The sequence below is a fragment of the Nannospalax galili genome, unplaced genomic scaffold (genome assembly GCF_000622305.1).
Source record: "Nannospalax galili isolate Female #2095 unplaced genomic scaffold, S.galili_v1.0 scaffold974, whole genome shotgun sequence".
Taxonomy (NCBI): Eukaryota; Metazoa; Chordata; class Mammalia; order Rodentia; family Spalacidae; genus Nannospalax; species Nannospalax galili.
This window is the reverse complement of record NW_008335438.1, coordinates 1,152,525-1,171,981: the sequence shown is the minus strand read 5'-3', so window position 1 is coordinate 1,171,981 and position 19,457 is coordinate 1,152,525. Positions and strand designations below refer to the sequence as shown.

Sequence of the window (19,457 nt, the reverse complement as noted above, 5' to 3'; positions counted from 1 at the left end):
CAAACACCAAATAACATTTTCCCATTAATTTTTAAAACGCTGTGGCTTTAACTTAAGATAAACTGTACATCAAAAGAATGGAAAATAAACAGCCAGGAACACAATTTGACGAATTGGATTTATTTAGTTTATTTATCTAAACAGGGACCGCTGGATCTCTTTAATAGGCTGACAGTTGCACTGGGCTGGTTAATAAAACATTCAACACAGTGTCTTCAGCCAATATAGAAATGCAAATCCCACCAGAAATATTTTATTCATGAGGCAGTAATTTCAGTCACTACCATAATTTTTTAACTGGCACTCTGCAAACAAACAGTGCCATCTAGTGGCTAATGAGAAGCCAAATTTGTCACATGCTTAAAATGAATCTTACAAAATTTTACCTGTTTTTCATTTTTTTAGTTACTAGATAAAATCAAGAATACAAGCAAACAACAAAAAAGTTGACAGCAATCCATTAATTAAGAAGGATTATAGTAGAGAAAACTACATTAAAACCAATAAATTACATGTGCACATGAGCACATGAGCTGACACACACAATTTAGTACTTTTTCTGGAAAATATCTGCTTCAATTAAATAGAAAACCAAAACAATAGAACACTATAAAGCCATAACAAAAAGAATCCTTTACTCATAAAATGGCACTATAATTTACATTTCAATGATGAAAAAAGCATTGTTATATAGGAAAAAATGCAATGAACAAAACCCATTCCAGACTCTAACACCATTAAAAAAATAAGTTTAAAAGTTTACACAAAGATATAAATATGGGTGCACATACTCATATATATATATCTATACCAATAATACATGTCACCCTTGCCACGACTTCAGTGGATATTTTAACAGATCATAAAAGTCTACAGTACCTAAAGGCAACAGTCTCAAGACCAAAGCAGTCATCATAAAAATAGTCACACTGGAAAAACTATCAAAGCCTCAAAAATAAATAAAATCTATCAAGGCCAGCCTCAAGCTTAGCACATAAGACCAGTAATAAAATACTCAGATCATAATCCTGTTCCACTCAAGCACACAGGACAGGAGAAGGGTCAAGAACATGAACCTTTGATACTTCCTGGATGAAGGAACCGGAGTGGCACACAGCACAGATGGGTTCCCAGAAGGCAGTGAGTGCAGCTGAGCGCCATCTGCTGGTCTCTTCCTTCCACATTGGTGCACCTCCTATGTTCATCTTTAAAACTAAGAGGTCTCTATGAGTAGATTTGCCCACATTGAAAGTCTTAAACAAATGCCTTAAACTTATGAGTAAGGAAAATAATGATTCGCGGTGACGCCGGAGTCCTCACTGCCAATGTGAGACAAATTTTTGAATGTGGAAAGGTTGCCCCTAAGGCAACCCACCTACTTTGCGGGATCCCTAGGTGAAGTGATCTGCCTGACCCCTTGTATGCACTAAAGAGAGACAAGGAAGAGGTATGCTGCTGGGGCTGTGTTTGTCAGTTCATATCAACTGGGACATCATTTAGTAATGGTACTTGTTGGTGAAACTTTGATTAGGTAGACTGTAAAAAACATGGGGCTGGAGAGATGGCTCAGCAGCTAAGAACGCTGATTGTTCTTGTAGAAGACCTGGGTTCGAATCCCAGAACCCACATGGCAGCTAACAACTGTCCGAAACTCCAGTTCCAGGGGATCTGACAGTTTCTTCTTTTCTCCATGGGCATTGCACGAGACAGGTGTGCTTACCTACATGCAGGCAATACACGCAAACACATAAAATAAAAACAATGAAATATAAAAAAAAAAGTCTAAAACAAGAACCTTCCAAACAAGGAAGGCTAGGTCATGAAGGTGTGCTAACCATTTTACCTAGTGGAACCTCAGGAGTGGGGGAGCAGCTTACTAAGGAAAAGAATGTGTGTGTACATCACAGAATATCTAAATATGGCAACACTCTTTCTTTTTAGTCATAGGCACATAACTAAAAGAAATACCCTGTAGGTTCTGATATTAAAACAGTATAAAATGAGTTCAGGGTTAGAACAGAAACAGGGAACTACACATGTCTGCCATCTTCCCAGGAAGTTTCTCAGAAAAAGAAACCTCAGAGGCATTTAACTAGAAAGCCTGTAAAACCCCATAATCACAGGGAATAACAGCATCTTTCTCATACAACTGAGGATTGAATGAGCAGCACATAGAAGGTGCTTAGCCCAGGTCACCTATGCATGGTATTTGCTTTCTTTTCTTCATTTTTATGAGACAGGGTCTCCCCGTAGCCCCAGCTAGCCTGAACCTCACTATGTAGACCAGGCTGGCCTCAATCTCACAGAGATCCACCTGCCTCTGCGTCCCATGTGCTAATATTCTTTTAGTTTTATTATTTTTTTATGTGTATGAGTGTATTGCCTGCATGTACGTAAGTGCACCTGTGTTGTGCAATGCCCACAGAGTCAGAGAGGGCATTGGATCCTTTAGAACTGAAGTTATGGACAGTTACTAGCCACCACGTGGGTGCTGAGAATTGAATCAAGGTCCTCTACAAGAGCAGCCAATGGTCTTACCCACTGAGCCATCTCTCCAGTCCATGACTAGTATTTAAGTCACATTCCAAAATGGAGGAGAGACATAGAAAAAAATTAAAATGATCTAATGATCTACAATAAAGAGAAGAAGCACCCAGAACATGAACCTGTTGAATGCTGAGAGCAGCAAAACTGTCAATACCCTTCATTACAGCACAATAAATTGTGGAGTAAATAGTACTATACTTGGATTCAACAAAAGTTAAAATGCTGAATACAGTATGCACCCATTAAAATGATCAAGAATTTATAAAAACGGAAAATACCAGTATTAGAACTTACATCTTGGGGGCTGGAGAGATGGCTCAGTGGTTAAGAACACCGACTGTTCTTGCAGAAGACCCAGGTTCGAATCCCAGCACCCACATGGCAGCTAACAACTGTCCATAACTCCAGTCCCAGGGGATTCGACAGCTTCTTCTGTCTTCCACAGGCATTGCACGACATGGGTGTACTTAGCTACATGCAGGCAATACACGCATACACATAAAATAAAAATAATAAAACATTAAAAAAACATATCTTAAAAATGTGGATGAAGTGATATCGTTATTATGAAAAATAAATGAAATTAATGTAGGAGAGAGAAGATTTTAGAAAATGGGACTGGAGAGATGGCTCAGTGGTTAAGAGCACTGGCTGCTCTTGCAGAGGACCTGGGTTTGGTTCTCAGCACCCACATGGCAGCTAAAATCCACTTGTAACTCTAGTTCCAGAGGATCCACCACCCTCTTCTGGCCTACACATGCACTGTATGACACAGGTGCTTTTATACCTACAGGCAAAACACTTATACAGATAAAATAAATAAATCTCCCCCAAAAAAATTTTTTTTAGGAGTTTGGAAAACAAACACTGGGCATGGTAGCACACACCTTTAATCCCAGTGCTTTCAGGTCAGTGGCTGGGGCTATACGAAGCTCTGTCTTTATTAAAAAAAAAAAAAAAAAAAGAGTTTGGAAAACAACAACCCAACCCAAAATGTAAAGAATGATTCTTCTGGAGTAACAGGGCTAAGGTGATGTTTTTCTTCATTCTACTTTTCTTTATTTTCAAAATATTTTGGAATGAGCAGGTATTTTTATATAGACTCAAGCACAATTTTCTAAACAGCAGACACAATAAGTGTAGACAGTGAAGGGAAGTTCTTCTGAAATGGTTCTGACAGTCTGGCTCTCCTATTTCTTTTTAGAATACATGCATATTCCTACAAGAAGGTTTGGGTTTGTGATAACTGTTACATATTACCACATGCTTTCATGGCTTCCCATAGTTTCCAAAAGAACAGAAGCAAAATATCTCCAGGAGCCACGACTGTAGGAAAGATAACATGCAAACAGAAGCATCAAGTTCTTGACCTTTCACAAAAATCAAATTTTAAATCCATCTCTTTCATTCACAGTTTAGTCCGAGACTTTTTTAAAAAATAGGAGATGCGCACTGGTTGCCTTCAGATACTCAAGTTGTCGGTCCACCTGTGAAAAGGCAGTGCAGGTGGTGGCGGCAAAAGCTTCAAGCTGTTCCACAACATCCTTTGAACCCTAACCCGAGGGACCAACTCCAGCAGTCGGAAGGCAGTTGGATTTCTAGGACCATTCAGCCTCACTCTGAGACTGTCAATAGAAGTGCCATTCTGTGATGTAGACAGCTCTGCACTGGGAGCTGGTCTAACAATCACATCACATAGCCTGCCAAACAGGAAAAGGACAGCATTCAGGCACACCGACCTGAGAGAGGAGTGAACCTGAGGCTGGAGCTACAGAGCTCTACTTCTAAGGATCATTACAATCTAATCTTCCGCTTTTGTGTGCGCCCGCGAGCGTTTGGGGGAGGGGGGTTCTTAAAGGAAGTTCAGCTTTGTTACAAGGGGAAAAAAAGAAATATGCAACTACACAGATCAACCACACGATGGCGCTCCTAGCACAATGTAGTATCGTGTAGGGAGCCACATCTCACCTTCGAATCTCTGGTACACCTCTTACGTGTTCTCTCTCTACTTACTGAGAGTTGGTCTAACATCTTAAACACATTTAGTACTTTAAATACTTCAGGGTATTTATTTATTTGTGTTTTGTTACGAAACAATCTTAGACTTGGAAAAAAACCAAAAAAACAAAACTTCAACTCACTGTTTTTTCTTTTCCTGGTTCATTTTCCTAGGACACCCTGGAATCCTGGCCTCTGTGGGGCTCACCTCACATCTTTCTCTCCTCTCATCTGGGGACTGAAACTCAATGCTGCCTTCTAACTTCTGAAACAACTCCTTCATACTTTTTGTTCATTCTTTAAGTCCCAGGGAACCTCATGACAATACTGAAAATATAAATTAAAAGAACAGCATTAAATACATGAATGCTAATAGTCTAAAAGTCTGTTTTAAATTATGTAAAGATATTATTGAATAACTTTTTATAAGAACCTGACATTTGGGGAGGAGGGATGGCAGAGGATCATAGCTCCAAAAGGAGATCAGACCATGCCTGGTTCTAAACAGCTGTATGACTTTACGTCAGGTCAGCTGGGTCCCTGTCCTCTACTTCTTCACCTAAAAATAAAAGGATTGGATAGGAACTCTTCTGGACCTCATATTTGTAACTTAACCCAGGACTATCAGAAGAACCCTACTGAGCTAAAGGAGGCCAAAAATCAAGAACAGAACCAGGGTGGATGAAGAGAACCTTCAAGAACAGTAAATGTTGCTCATGTTGTTATCAAAGTGATCACTCCCTTCCCTTAACAATTATAAGTTATAGTCTCACTTTCAAAAATCTTTTACTATGTTTTTGCATGTGTATGTGTATAGTGTGTTTGTGTATATGCATGTTTGCATGTATGTGGGTGCACTGGAGTGTGGAGTTGCTAAACTTAGAGTTTATGGATTCTGACTGGGTTAGCTGGCCAGCTTGCCCTGGGGATCGCCTGAGTGTTGGGATTTAGGGGGGCTCCCTGCCTGGCTTCTATGTGGTTTCTGGGATCTGAACTCTGGTCCTGACACTTGCACAGCAAGTGTTTATCCACTGAGTCATCCCCTCATCCTCTCAAAAATCTTTTAAATAAGTATTCAGCTCACCTTAGGAGGCAGACCCTGGAGTTTGGGATTGCTGAGACAGGTGAAATTGAAGAAGACAATAGGGAGAGGGAGCCACACACAAGACCTCCAGACTCTGTAACATGGTCCGAGAGGAAGTCTTTAGTGGAAAACAAACTTACACATGAAAAGGACCTGATCACATCAGGTCTCATGCAGAACAGGTGTGACTGTGGATTCACTGAGAATTCCAGAAGTTGCCCAATACATGGAGACAGATTCTGAATGAACAGAAGGGAGAGCACTCACTGAACATACCAGTCATTCCAGTGGATCCCAGCAGTGGTCACACATAAGTGTAAGGCAGCTGTAAACCCATCCTGACAAAGCTCAACAGTACACCTGTTAAGATTACGGTGATCTGAAGTACATTAGGTAACTGAATGAGGCTCAGTATGGCTGAAAGCCTGCAATGTCCACTGGGGTCCCATCATGCCATAGACCCAATTCCAGGGAAAACAAAGGATCTTAGATGTTAACTACAAAGTGTGTGGCCCTCCAAAAGGCCATAGTATGTACTGAAATATGTAGAATCTCATAGGCGAATGAAGAGGTGATTCAGAAAAAAGTATCTGGCTTTAGATGCAGCTAGAATCTCATAGGCAAATGAAGAGGTGATTAAGAAAAAAGTATCTGGCTTTAGATACAGCTCAGTGGCAGAGTGCTGGCCTAGCTTACTCAGAGCTCTGAGTCCCATCACCAACACCAAATAAAACCAGATATGTGGTGGTATATGCGTGTAATCTCAGCACTCTGAAAGTGCAGGCAGGAGGCTCACAAGTTCAAGGTCATCCTTGGCTACATAGAGAACTGGAGGTCAGTCTGGGCTACACGAGACCTGTTTCAAAACAAATAAATGATAGGTAAGGTAATGCTTTAAAAGGATCCTTAAAGAGGCAATAATGAAAGTAAATGAGTAGATATACACTGCTCTGGATCTTGAGGAAAATGTAGAAATACAGCCTTTCAACAACATAGGAGCCACCATACAACAGTGACATTAATAGGCATGTGACGAAGCAATAAGGGAGTTAAAAATCTAGACGCTTACCTGGGTTGTACTCAAGAGACAAGGAGGGCACACTCAAGTTCGAGTATTAGAAGAATCCTGGAGTGCTGGTGAAGGTTTTAGAACAGAACAGACCTAGGAATGGAGCAAGGCTTCTAGAAGGGGAATGATAGGCTATCTGAGTGACAGGACTGCTCAGTCTCATCTCTCTCAATTAGATGTGCAAGGTTATGGACACAACTCCAAAGTAACCACTTCTTTTTTAAAATTTGTTTTTCTTTTAATTGTGTGTGTGTGTGTGTGTGTGTGTGTGTGTGTGTGTATCTGCATGTGGTTTGTGCATGTGCATGCAGGCACACTCAGAGGCCAAAGATGTAGGATCCCCTGGAGCTGGAGCTCCAGGCAGTTGTGAACCTGATATGAATGCTAGGAACTGAAGTCAAGTCATAGCAGTACATGCTCCTAACCTTAAGCCATCTTTCCAACTCCAATAACCACTTCTTACTGAAAGTGACTCTTGTTTAAAGGACTCTGGGGCAAAGGTATCTGGTAAAGAGTAAGCACTATGGACCTGGGGCTGTGAAAGGACTTGCAAGGTTAGCATAGACGGGGATACATGAAACCACAGGAATGGGGGCAGGGTAAGAGAGGAGAGTAGGCAGAGCAGACTGATGAACGCAAGCAGATGAAGGCAGTCAGAGGAGATACTAAGAAAGCTAGCAAGCAGACAATGAGGGACTAAGCTGTCCTTTGCCTCTTCCCATTGGCATAAAGGCTCTCCCCAAATCTTAATGTCACAGGGGAAAAGGAGACTAGGAAAACAGCTTCAGTGACAGAAAAAGAGAGGAGGACAGAAGGAGGGAAAGGGGGGAGGGGGAAAGAGAGCATACCTCTATTCCTTTTTCTTGGAATTCATTATTTCTAGGTATGGCATTTTACCCAAAGGATATTTTCCATTCATTTTAAAACTATAATTTTTTTAAAAACTTCTTCGAGGGGCTGGAGAGATGACTCAGCAGTTAAGAGTACTGGCTACTCTTGCAGAGAACCTAGGTTCGAATACCAGTACCCACATGGCAGCTAACAACTGTCCTAACTCCAGTTCCAGGGGATCCAACAGCCTCTTCTGACCTCCATGGGCATTGCATGACATGGGTGCACTTACCTACATGCAGGCAATACTCAAATAAAACATAAAATAAAAATAATAAATAAAATATTTTTTAAAAGTTAAAAAAAGGGAAAGAGACAGAGATAGAGAGAGAATCGAAACAAGAATTGTGACTATTTTCTAGACTCTATTCAAATATTTCATGTGCTATGGTGTGGTGAAATGAGGAAAGCAGTGAGAGTCAACAGACTGGTCCCAGAGCCAGCTGCAGTGGTGTACAACTGGAATCCCAACAACCCAAGAGGTTGAGGCTAGAAGGTTATTTGGACCCTGGAGTCTAAGCTCAACCTCAGCAATAATAGTGAGACTCCACTGCAAAAATATAAACAAACAAAAGAACCAAAGGGATCACAAACTTCTCCAAGTCCCCTAGTACCCTCTCATCAATCTCCAAGAAAAGCCAAGGACTTTTATGGCCCCTAATGCCCTAACAAGTATTCTTCTGCATCCCTCTACAACACATGCACCCCTCTCTGCCTTTAAGTCACAGAGCGCCCTGACAAAAAACACCTGCCATCCTGCTGCCCGTTCCTTATCCAGTCCCTCATCTTATTTTCCTTAAAGTACTACTGCTTTCTGAAGCTGCAATGCACATGTATTCTATTTATCTTCCCCATCACCAGACCCTCTCCAGCCCCATTTTAGCGAGAATTTTGCGTTGATTCTTGCTGTACTCCACCACCTCGGACAGGCCTGCTAAACAGCAGAACTAAAGAAGACTTATTGAAGAAAGTCTGTAACTCATCTGAGCCCCTCAGTTCTATCATGGTATGTGTTGAGGTCAGTAACCCACATGTGTTCTGTCTTCTCCATACCGCAAAATGAAGTCATTTATGGTAAAGAACTTTATAAACTGTAAATGACTGAAAGCTAGGGGTGGTAAAGGGGTAGAAAGACAAATACCATGTGTTCTCACTTATTTATGGAAACCATCGTCAACCCTGTAGATGCACAAATGGAAGAGTGGTCACTAGAGACAGGGAAGGGGGAAGGGAGACAAAAAGAAATTAAGATGGGCTTTTTAGGGGCCAAGGAGGGTGTTGGGGGAAGGGGAGCAGGAGTTTGGGCTTGATCTATGTATGGAAATATCACAGTGAACCCTATTAGTGTATGCAACTTATATATGTTAGATATAACAAGGAATAATGAAGAAAGCTGTGGTAGTAAATACACATATAAGCACATGAATATTTAATGACAGTCTAGGGAACAAAGTTTAAGTTCATAGTTGTTTCCATTTCTCTTTGTGGTAGAAAATATCGCGTAGAAAGAAACATTTGCCCAAAAATATAATTTCTAAATATCTAAAGTAAAGGATCTTACCCAATATTAAATGCTTCAGGAAACAAAGTAGATTAAGCATTGGGTTAGATGATGTAATAAACCACAGAACTGAAATAATTTATCTTTTTAAAAGCTGAAGAAGAAAATATTAAAACTAAATTTAGTGTTCTGGGCTGAACTGTATCTCCTTCAAATTAATACACTGGAGCCCTATCTGTACAAGTGAGGATGTGGCTTTATTTGGAGACACAGTATTCACAGAGGTAAGTTAAATGATGCCATTAGTGTAGGCCTCATTTCAATATGACAGTGCCCTTCCATGAAGAGAAAAACTAGGACATAAGCACGCAGAAGATCCTGTGAAGACAAGGTGAGGCACTGACACACAACAGAGAAGCCAGAATGGACTGATGCTGCCAGAGCCTGTCCCAAGCTGCCAGCCTTCAGAGCTGGTTCAGCTACATTATATCATGTTTAGAAGGCTGGACAGCTCTTCATATGCAGAGACATTTAGTGTCTCTATTCCCCCATCAGTGGGCTGGGAGCTGCTGCTGTGAAACGCTATGAACATATGTGCACACATATCTTTTCGAGACCAGTTTTCCATTCTTTTGGATGCATAACCACAAATGGGATTTACCTGACTGTGTCTTTCTCACTCTAATTACTAATAAGTTTAACATTTTGTCTTTACTTTTGTATTATTAAATATGCTATAAAATGGATAGAATTGAAAGCCTGATATATAAGAAAAGGAAGTTAATATTATCATGGGAGAGTCAATAGAAAGGATCACTTATACAAATTATTGAGGGTCTAGAGAAAGTGTTCAGCAGTTAAGAACACTGGCTACTCTTGCGAAGGGCCCAGGTTCGATTCCCAGCACCCAAATGGTAGCTAACAACCGTCCTTAACTCCACTTCCAAGGGATCCAGTGCCCTCTTCTGACCTCCAAGGGCACTGCACAGTACAGGTGCATCTCTCTACATACAGGCAATACACTCATACATATTGAACAAAAATAATAAATGAATAGGCCAGGCATGGTGGCACATGCCTTTAATCTCAGCACTTGGGAGGCAGAGGCAGGCAGATCTCTGTGAGTTCAAAGTCAGCTGGTCTATATAGTAAGTTCCAGGCCAGCTGGGGCTACAGGGAGACCCTGTCTCAAAAAGACCAAATAATAATAATAAAGAATAATAATAATAATAATAAATGTAATGTTTTTTTAAAAAGCAAATTATTAATCGAAAGTAGCTTTTACATCTGGGAGGAAGCATAGTATGTCCTTCTAGGCCTCTAGTGAATGTAAAGTCTTACCCTAGGAGAAAACACACATAGAAACACCCCTTCAAAAATAGGAATGTACTCTCATGGGATTTGGTGTCCATAATGTCCATACAAAGACACTCCATTTTTGTGTGTGAGGAAACATGTGCATGTGGGTGTGCCTGTACATGCATGTGAGACCAGACACTAATGTCAGCCATCTTCCTCTATCATTCTCATTCTCCATCTTACTTTTTGAGATGGGTTTCTCACTGAATGAGGTACTCACCAATTGGCTAGGATAATGAGCCAGTGAGAGCCGAGGATCCAACTGACTCTGCTCCCCAGTGCGAGGGTTACAGACATGGACCACCACACCCAGCCTTTCACATGGGTGCTAGGGATCCAAAGTCAGGTCCTTATGCTTGTGTGGCAGGCACTTTACCCACAAAGTCATCTCCCTAGTCCCATGGACATCCCATGGTAAAGGATAAATGTGCTTTAAGGCCAGAAAAAATGGGCTTGTGCTAAATACTAATAAATACTATTCAGACTCAGAGGACTGTGTGACTTGGGTAGATTTGTGAGGCATGAATCCAGCATACCTTAAATTCCATCATTAACTATCTTTAACTACCCATCAACTCCAATTCCTAAACAAAGCTGTTGCTTGTCTTTTTTAGACCCCCTCCCCACCAAGACTGCGTATTTAATGCTGATTAAGGTATGAGGGGGAGCAATGAAAAAAAGAAGTGGAAGTTCAGCTTAACACTCAGTAAGCACCACAAAGAGTAGAACTGACTCACAAAATCTGTTTCCAGTTTTCCCATCTCTTGCTTGTAGCTTCTCATTCTGTTACTGTACATTCCTCGACTCTGGGGTGGTATTTCTCTGACTTCCAAATCCATCTGCTCAAGCTAGGAAGGGGAGAGAAAAATGTGATCTAAACCATGTGTTTATTCTTCAGTCGCCCAAATGTTTAGTCCTGAAAGGATTTAATTCTAAGCCCTTGTTTTATGGCTAAGGAACCAGACCTATGGCACTGACTGTTCAGGACCAAATAACATTGGAATTATTTTGAGCTTAATTTTCTTATTAGGTCAGTAAGTAGTTATAGAGGCAGTAACACAAAGTGTAAGCTGCTTTGTCAAGAATTTCTTTTAAAACATATACATTAATACAAACATTTCCATTAATTCAATTTGAATATCCTTGGAGTAGCCAAAATTGTCCAGTCCAATTTGGTCTGGCCTTTGGACCATGAATCTCCAGAATGATGAGTGATTGGTTACTTCCTATGGCTATGGCTGATCCATGAAATATCAGCCCAGCCTTAGTCACTTGGAGGAATTTCATTGGGAAATCTTTTCTGATTAGGAAAATCTCATGCCAACCAACATGGGACCTCAGCCTCCAGCCTAACTCTTACACATTGTAACCATCTCAATGAGGAGTTAAATGTATAAGCAATATGCTAAATTATACACTGATCACTGAAATCACAGCAGGGTATGTTTTAACCACCTGTCATCTAGCACATGAGAGTTTAATGGGTGGCAACATAGACAAGCCTCAGTTTTGTAGTGAGACTCTGTTAACACTGTAGACCCCACTACTCTCCAACCACGGAGACTGGGAAAGGAGTCTTAGTATCTCTCTACCTTGTTTTTCTCACTTCTAAAACAGTATGTCTTTCCTAAGGCAGCTGTGAGGACTGAGTAGTTCATATAAAGTATTTAAAGCACTAGATCACTAGATTGATAGTAACTGTAATGATGATGATTGCAAAGAAACAGAGCGAGCACTCTACAAGGCAGCAGAGGTAGCTAATCTGTATATGCTACAAAATATATAAACCAGGAACATCAGCAAATTGGCCCAGGCAATGCTGATAACTTCCATGCAAAAACACTGCAATGTATCTGCTTCTTACAGCATTCCAACATATTCCCATGCTCAATCATGCTCATCACCAGAGGTAGATACTGAATAACTATAGAACACAGATAAGCCAAATAATCTAGTGCAATAAACAGACATCCACTTTTATAAGAAAACAGGATAATTTTAGTTAGGCTTTTAAAAATAGTGATTGTATTGAGTGTGGTGGTGCATGCCTTCAATCCCAGGGCTCCATGAGGCAGAGACAGGCGGATTTCCATGAGTTGGAGGCCAGTCTGATCTACACTGAGATCACATCTGTCCTGTTTCCCATTCCCACAGTGCACATGGTAAGCTATAGGAAGGGACCAACTTGAAGGGCTGTGTTAGATGAACATACCAATTCCTTTGCCTCTTCAAGCTGTTTCTCCACATTGGCAACCATTTGTTTTTTCTCATCTGAAACAAACAATAATATCAAAGAACTGATGATGATAAAACCCAGATGTAATAATACTTTAAAACCTTCTACTTTAACATACCCTTTTCCTTCCTCATCACAGGAGCACAACCTTCTTCAGTAGGTTAGAAACCACATGGAGCCACTGAATCTCTGGTGTATGGAAATGCATAATCCAATGAAGGACCTAATTCTTAGAGGTATCATATATTTATACGAGAGGCTAAGAAGCATTTTCTTCTTTAAGAGACACTGTATCAACAATAGCAGACACAGCAGTAGCTTGAAGAATGCGCAAAACCATAGTTGTAATAAACTGGAATGGTTGATTTATAAATATGTTCTAAAAGGACTTATAATCCTTTATTATACTTTCAATAACATCAGGAATAGGGTATGATAGAAGAAATCGGTATTTGAAGTCTGGATTTCTGATTCCAAACCCCCCACTGTCTTACTGGTTTGGGATCCTGGACAAGAAATAGTTTTTTGGTTGTTTGTTTTTCCTGAGATTCAGTTTCTATTCCCTAAAATGAGTATTTAAAAATATATATCTACTGTATTATTTTCAGTTCAAATAAGCCTAATGATAATGACTTGACTGTTAAATTTTGAGATGCTTAGCTTCCACATGTGGTTTATTCACATACTCTCACAACCATGCCATTAACCAACCATAATTCCCTTCCCTAGAAGGGACATGTCTTGGCACATAATTTCAGAGAAAATTTCCACAGCCCCACTCCAAGTCAATCAGCAAATTCATTCACAGACCCCACTTAAATTTTGTACTACCCAAGTTTGTTGAACATGCATAGTTTTTTGCCCAGCCCCCTACTCCTCTCAGGCAAGAGCACCCACTCTCCTGAGACCCCCATCTTCACAAGCAGGTCAACGGGAAATGCTACTTCCTTATACAACTCTGTCTCTCCAGTCACAGTGCCCAGGCAAATGACGGATGTCTCATTCTAGCTGGACTCATTCTTGTAGCTCAACCCCTTGTTCACAGCGAGGTGAGGGAGGTACATGACCCAAGGAAACCAATTCATTTTCTAGAGCATGTGATTTTCTTCCAAACAGTAAGGAAAGTGGGAGACATACTTTACATTAAAGACGCCTGAAAAACACTACCTCGTCCAGGTAATCAAAATTAGTATCAAGTTTGATAAAAATTGAGTATATCTGCTTGATATTATGGGATGGAAATGCAGCTTTACCCCTTTGGTCTCTCTCCTCAAAAGTCATTACCCCAAGATAAAACCTTGGGAAATATCCCAGTTGAGGAACACTATACACAGTATCTGGCCATTACTTCTCTAAACTGCTAGGTCACTGAAAACAAGGATAATCCAAGAAGCTATTACAGCCCAAGGAGCTCGAGGAGCTATGACTGCTTAATGTTTTATGGTATCCATGACTGAATCATGGAGTAGTCAGAGGACATTGGATTAAAAGGAAAAGAAGAGGAAGAGGAGGAGGAGGAAGAGTTCATTCTCTTAAGCAAATGTATCAAGGAATGTTAATAACAGAGAATGCTGATATGGGTGCATGAGTACAGACTCATGTGTGTTATTTTTGTGATTTTCCTATACATTTCAAACTGTTATAAAAACAAAAACTTTAGGGCCAGGAGTTCAGCCTACTGGTTGGGCACCTACCTATGAAAAGTGAGGCCTTGACCAAAGAAACTCCTCTCTGTAGTGGGTAGCAGTTAATGCAGAGTAATAACTGGTCAAAGTGCTGAGATTGACTATTGAGTGTTCAGCCTAAGTGGGACATGTATATCAAACACCTTCCCATCAGGGTTCAGGGAACATCACGGAAGAGGGGGAGGGAAGAATGTAAAGCCAGAGGACAGGAAGGGTGCTGTGAATGTTGTCTTCTGAATATGGCATGGTCACTGCACTCATGAACTCAATGCAGCTATAATTACCTGCACAAGATCAAATCAACAAGAGCAGTCAATATTCCAAAAGGAAGCACTAATTGGACTCAGTGGGTTGAGAGAAAGAGAGCAAGAGAGACAGAAAGAGAGACAGAGATAGATAGAGAGAAAGAAACACATGAAGGGGGAGTGAGAGTGTTGGAGGTGCCTAGGGGAGTGAGAGAAGAAGGGAGTTTAAAGTGGATATGATCAAGATGCACTGTTTACATGTATGAAACTATTGAGGAATTAATAAAAGGGATTCTATTAAAAAAAGATTAAGGACCTGGGTTCAATCCCCCCAGTACCACAAAATAGGTTGTTTTTGTTTGTTTATTTAATGAAACCATTACTTAGATTGACTAAACTGTTGCAGGGTAAAAGGATTAGTGGGGGCGGGGAGTGAATGATACATATCTATATGTGTGCTTATTATTCAAAGACAAATAAAATTCCATAAATATTTAGTTTTTTTATGAAACATAACTGAGCCATAGGTAACAGCTGAAGGCTCTTTTCTGTATATGCTCAACTGAAAAGCTGGATCTTGCCCAGCAGCTGATGATGCTCCCCACAGACAGAAATATAATGTAAGCCATACACATAATTTTAAACTTCCTAGTAGCCACAGTGTAAAAAATGAAAGGAAGCAAGTGAAATTAAGAAGGATATTGTTATGATAGTATTTAACCCCATATATTCAATATGTTATCTTCACTGTGAAGTCTCTCCCTACATTCACACCTTGCAAAAGCAGAAGGCAATTACTTAGCAATGTATGGCCTTATTCAGATCTGGCTGTTTCAATGGTCTCCTAAATATTCCAGGACAAGCACAGTCAATTCATTACCTTGAGTATTTCCTACTAGAAGACATCTGTCTTGCTCTATACCTTTTACTTTTTTCCCTTGATTTCCTTCCTGATACCCTGAATTCAAAACCCAATTCCACTTCCATGTCCCAATGCTCTGAGCATCACTTTTCTTCAAATGTAGGTTTTCATCAAGAGACTATAACATAACTCTTGTTCAGCCACAGAATGGAAGCAAGAATGTAGGTGTAAGGTTCCTAGGTTCCTTTAAGAATACAATTAAGATCAAAAAGTCTAAAGGTCTGGGTCCTGGTCAACCCTGCCCACGGCTGTTTTAGCACAGGAGTGATAGCCACAAGAGTTAGTTTATTACATTTTCTCTGCACAAGAACAGTGCTACTGTGCTGCATGCTTTATTTTGCTTGCATTTTACAGCACTTTCAGCTTACAATTATTACCCTGCCCTCCCATTCTACAGATGGAAGAGGCAAGTCTACAGAGATCAATTTGTACTAAGCAGCAGAAGTGGTATTCTAAGCAAATCTGACAGCAGCAGCCTGAGACTTCATCGTTTCGCCCTAATACTTTCTTGGTAGTTTCTGAATATGAGGAGAAAGAGACAGCATTCACAAAAGACCATCCATGACTCTGTGCACCAGGAGAGAAATAAAATTTTGTTGGAGATCCTCCAAGGTGCCTGCTTGGTGTCATGGAAACCTTGCCCCTGAACAGAGTACCCTTCTGCTTAGGAATTCACACCTATCACCATAAGAAAAGGACCTCACAACAAAGTCTGAGTTTGGCTTTTGCTCATTGATTTTCCTAACTTTTCAACAGAACAATAATCACTAAAAATTCACCTTTAAATTCAGTAACCACAAAAATATCCATTAAGTGACTCCTCTTCTGAAAATTACAGTTACTAAAATTAGTTAAGATTCAAACACTTCAAGAGCCAAATTTTTTATTGTTAAAAAAATTACAGACCAATCAAATTTCTTTTTAAAATAAAGTTTCAGAATGTTCAATTTTTTTCTATTCTCTTTGGAAATAACATTAATACAACATACATGCACAGCAGACAGCAGTTCATTCCCATTATCCTAAGTACCATAACTGAAATATATTAGCATGTTGGGGAATGACTTGAATGCTTTGACTTGAAGTTTGCTCCAATTTTAAATCTGCTTAACTCAAGTAAATGATAGCTTACCCTGGATCAAATTTAGCTGATTGTCACAGCCATGAATGAAGTTGTGAGGGAGATACTGAAACTACCTTCTACCATATTCCTCTTCCATACTTGTACATAGAACCCCTGTTAGTCCACGGGTACCCATGTGAAGTTCATGAATTCATCAGTTAATTTTTTTAGGAGCAGGTTATAAAAAAAGCAAGCACAAATCATTAAGAGGGAAACCACTAAATTTTAAAGAGTCATTTCATTACTCAAATAAGCATTTATTTTCCAATGCCAGCTAGACAGTCTTATTTTAAATGAAATGTGTTTGGGTTTCATATTATACTACAAATAAGGAGCAACATAGTATTATTTAAGTCACTTAATTCAACTGTTTTCTTCTATGTGGTTAGAACTGTTGTATTGAAAACATAAAGGCAAGGGGCTGGAGAGATGGCTCAGTGGTTAAGAACACTGGCTGTTCTTGCAGAAGACCCAGGTTTGAATCCCAGCACCCACATGACAGCTAACAACTGTCTGTAACTTCAGTTCCAGGGGATCTGACAGCCTCTTCTGTCCTCTGCGGACACTGCATGACATGGGTACACTTACCTACATGCAGGCAATACACACATACACATAAAAAATAATAAATAAAATATTTTTTAAAAAACATAAAGCAAGAAAACTCAATTATAACAAAAATCTATTTTCTTGGAAAGCCTTTACAACTTTGTAGCCAGGATGATATTACTTTGTGAAACAGTCTCCCAATATTAAAAGCTATTTACTCAAAGACATGTTTCTACTGCTTGAACGATTACAATGAAAAGTGAACAAAACTCCAACCGCAACTACAAATTCTGACACTCTGAGGCTCTGAGATTCAAACACAGCAGTCTCAGACAACAATGGCAACAAATCAAGATGATCTTGGGCAGCTGAGAGAAGCAGAATTGAAGAGAAGAGGTGAGGTGATGGATCATGAAGGCAGAGGGCCACCAGCCACTTTCTCCACAAAAATCTGAGGCAGCAGAGCTCCGCAGTATATACTACCTTGGTTCTCTCCTCTTGCTCCCTTACTTGGACTCATAAACCTCTTTAAGACATCATCCACCTCCTCCAGAACTAACTGGGACTTCAGGAGATGAGTGAGGTGTAAGTTCAGAGATCCTGGCTTCAAGCAAATATCCCTAGTAACAGAAAACAGGTGGGGGGGGGACAAGAAAATAAAGGAAGAAAATTATTTATAAACACAAAGTCAGGGGGAATTAGGGAAAGGGGAAGAGGAATGACAAGTTAGATCAAGAGAAGTTATTGCTGGCATCATGAACTTGACTGACCAGGTAAGAAAATAAAGTTGTCCACAACTTTACAGATCAGTGGGCATCATCTTTTCTAAGCCCACTTTTCTATGCCTCTTGACTTTATGCTCAAGAGCTCAAGTGGAGTCAAGTCTAGCAGCCCAATGATAGTTCAATTTCCTTAATGAAAATGAACCAAAAAGTAAAACTCCTGTTATTACTAACTATTCAAGTTAAATCTGTACTAAAAATAAATCTAAAGTACTAACAACAAAAGTCACAAGATATCATATTATGTTCACCTGCTCACATAAACATTTTTCTGAGCCCATAGAAAATAAATATCAAGGAATCAGACATCACTCTCACTTTCTTATGGTTGACAACCTAACATGGAAAATAAATACGTGGGAAGAAACCGAAACAACTCCAGATGGGAGATGTGAAATTTAAAATGTGAGCAAAATTATCCTATATCAAGTTTCAGTTATAGACCCCCAAGAAGAATGAAAAGCACAAAAGGGGGGTATGAAAAATACTAATCACAACAGGAGCTAACACCACAAAGGGCCCCACACATTACTTAATCTTCACAACCATCACATGAGAGATGTACAGTTCTATCTTACCAAAAAGGAAGTTGAGAAATTAAGAAATTTGCATAGGAGACAACTTCTAAGTGGTAACATTAGGATTTGAATCCACGCATCCTGGCTCTTAGCTCCGTCTCATATAATAACACTATTATTTACAAATCACAAAGTTGCTGTGTTTGAAGATCCACGATCTTGCATTTTCTTTGAATACTCACATCTTAATATTTTACAAAAAAAAAAAAAAAAAATCAGAGCAACTGCTTCCAAGGTTATACAAGCTCAAAGGTGATGGGAGCAGGAATTCGACCCCAGAATCGGTTCCCATTCAAAAGCCTTAAGTGCATTTGGAGTCTAGCTCCAACCAACCAAGTCAACCCTATCCCTCCCAGCTGACGCCAGCACCTTCCACACCCGCCCCAACGGCCCCGCGCGGCTCCCAGCTGTCCATGCCGCCCCCGCCCGGCCGGGGCAGGATTCTCACCTGGCGGAAGTCGGGGGACCCTGGAAATCTTGCTAGTGATCTCAGCAGTGAGCACCGCGAAGTCCTGCTCATAGCCTTCGAAGTCGGAAGACATGACAGCTCGGGAGCGGCCGGCCAGGGCCGGAGCCTAGCTGAGGGCAGGAGTCACGAAAGCCGCGGCGCAAGGACCCCTGGAAAAACTGTCCACAGCACGGCAGGGAACCGGGGACAGCTCCCAGCCCAGCCACTTCCTGGTTGTTCTTCGAAATCGCTGTCCTCCGGAAACTGGGCTGGGTGCGCCTTTTATTTTCCGCTCACTATTCGGAAGCCAGAAATTCACTTGATAAAACTCCCAGATTTGTGTCTCCTAAGAACCACCGAAAAATCTGCGTGTTCTCAGGGGTTACTGAAAACATTTCCCCTCATTTCACCTTCCGGGAGACGGCTTCGATTACCTAACC

The 19,457-nt window shown here is 40.5% G+C and overlaps 1 protein-coding gene and 1 non-coding gene across 7 annotated transcripts in view; one reads left to right on the top strand and one right to left on the bottom strand.

The window, feature by feature from the left end:
* Positions 1-19,422, bottom strand: part of Vti1a (vesicle transport through interaction with t-SNAREs 1A) — a 368,172-nt gene extending 348,750 nt beyond the window's left edge. For 5 of the 6 annotated variants that reach the window (XM_008830172.3, XM_008830169.3, XM_008830173.3 and 2 more), the window contains exons 1-3: positions 19,018-19,422; positions 12,662-12,720; positions 11,187-11,297 (exon numbers count right to left, since the gene is read on the bottom strand). In XM_008830172.3, the coding sequence (XP_008828394.1) occupies positions 11,187-11,297; positions 12,662-12,720; positions 19,018-19,111 (264 nt within the window). In that variant the 5' untranslated portion in view covers positions 19,112-19,422. Of the gene's footprint in view, positions 1-3,573; positions 4,248-5,629; positions 5,869-11,186; positions 11,298-12,661; positions 12,721-19,017 lie in introns of those variants that run through there. The other variant, XM_029562098.1, reaches the window with a different exon arrangement.
* On the top strand, positions 1,263-1,412 carry LOC115069831. Its single transcript, XR_003849061.1, has one exon. It is a non-coding gene; the product is annotated as a U12 minor spliceosomal RNA (small nuclear RNA).
* Positions 19,423-19,457: the final 35 nt, after the last annotated feature.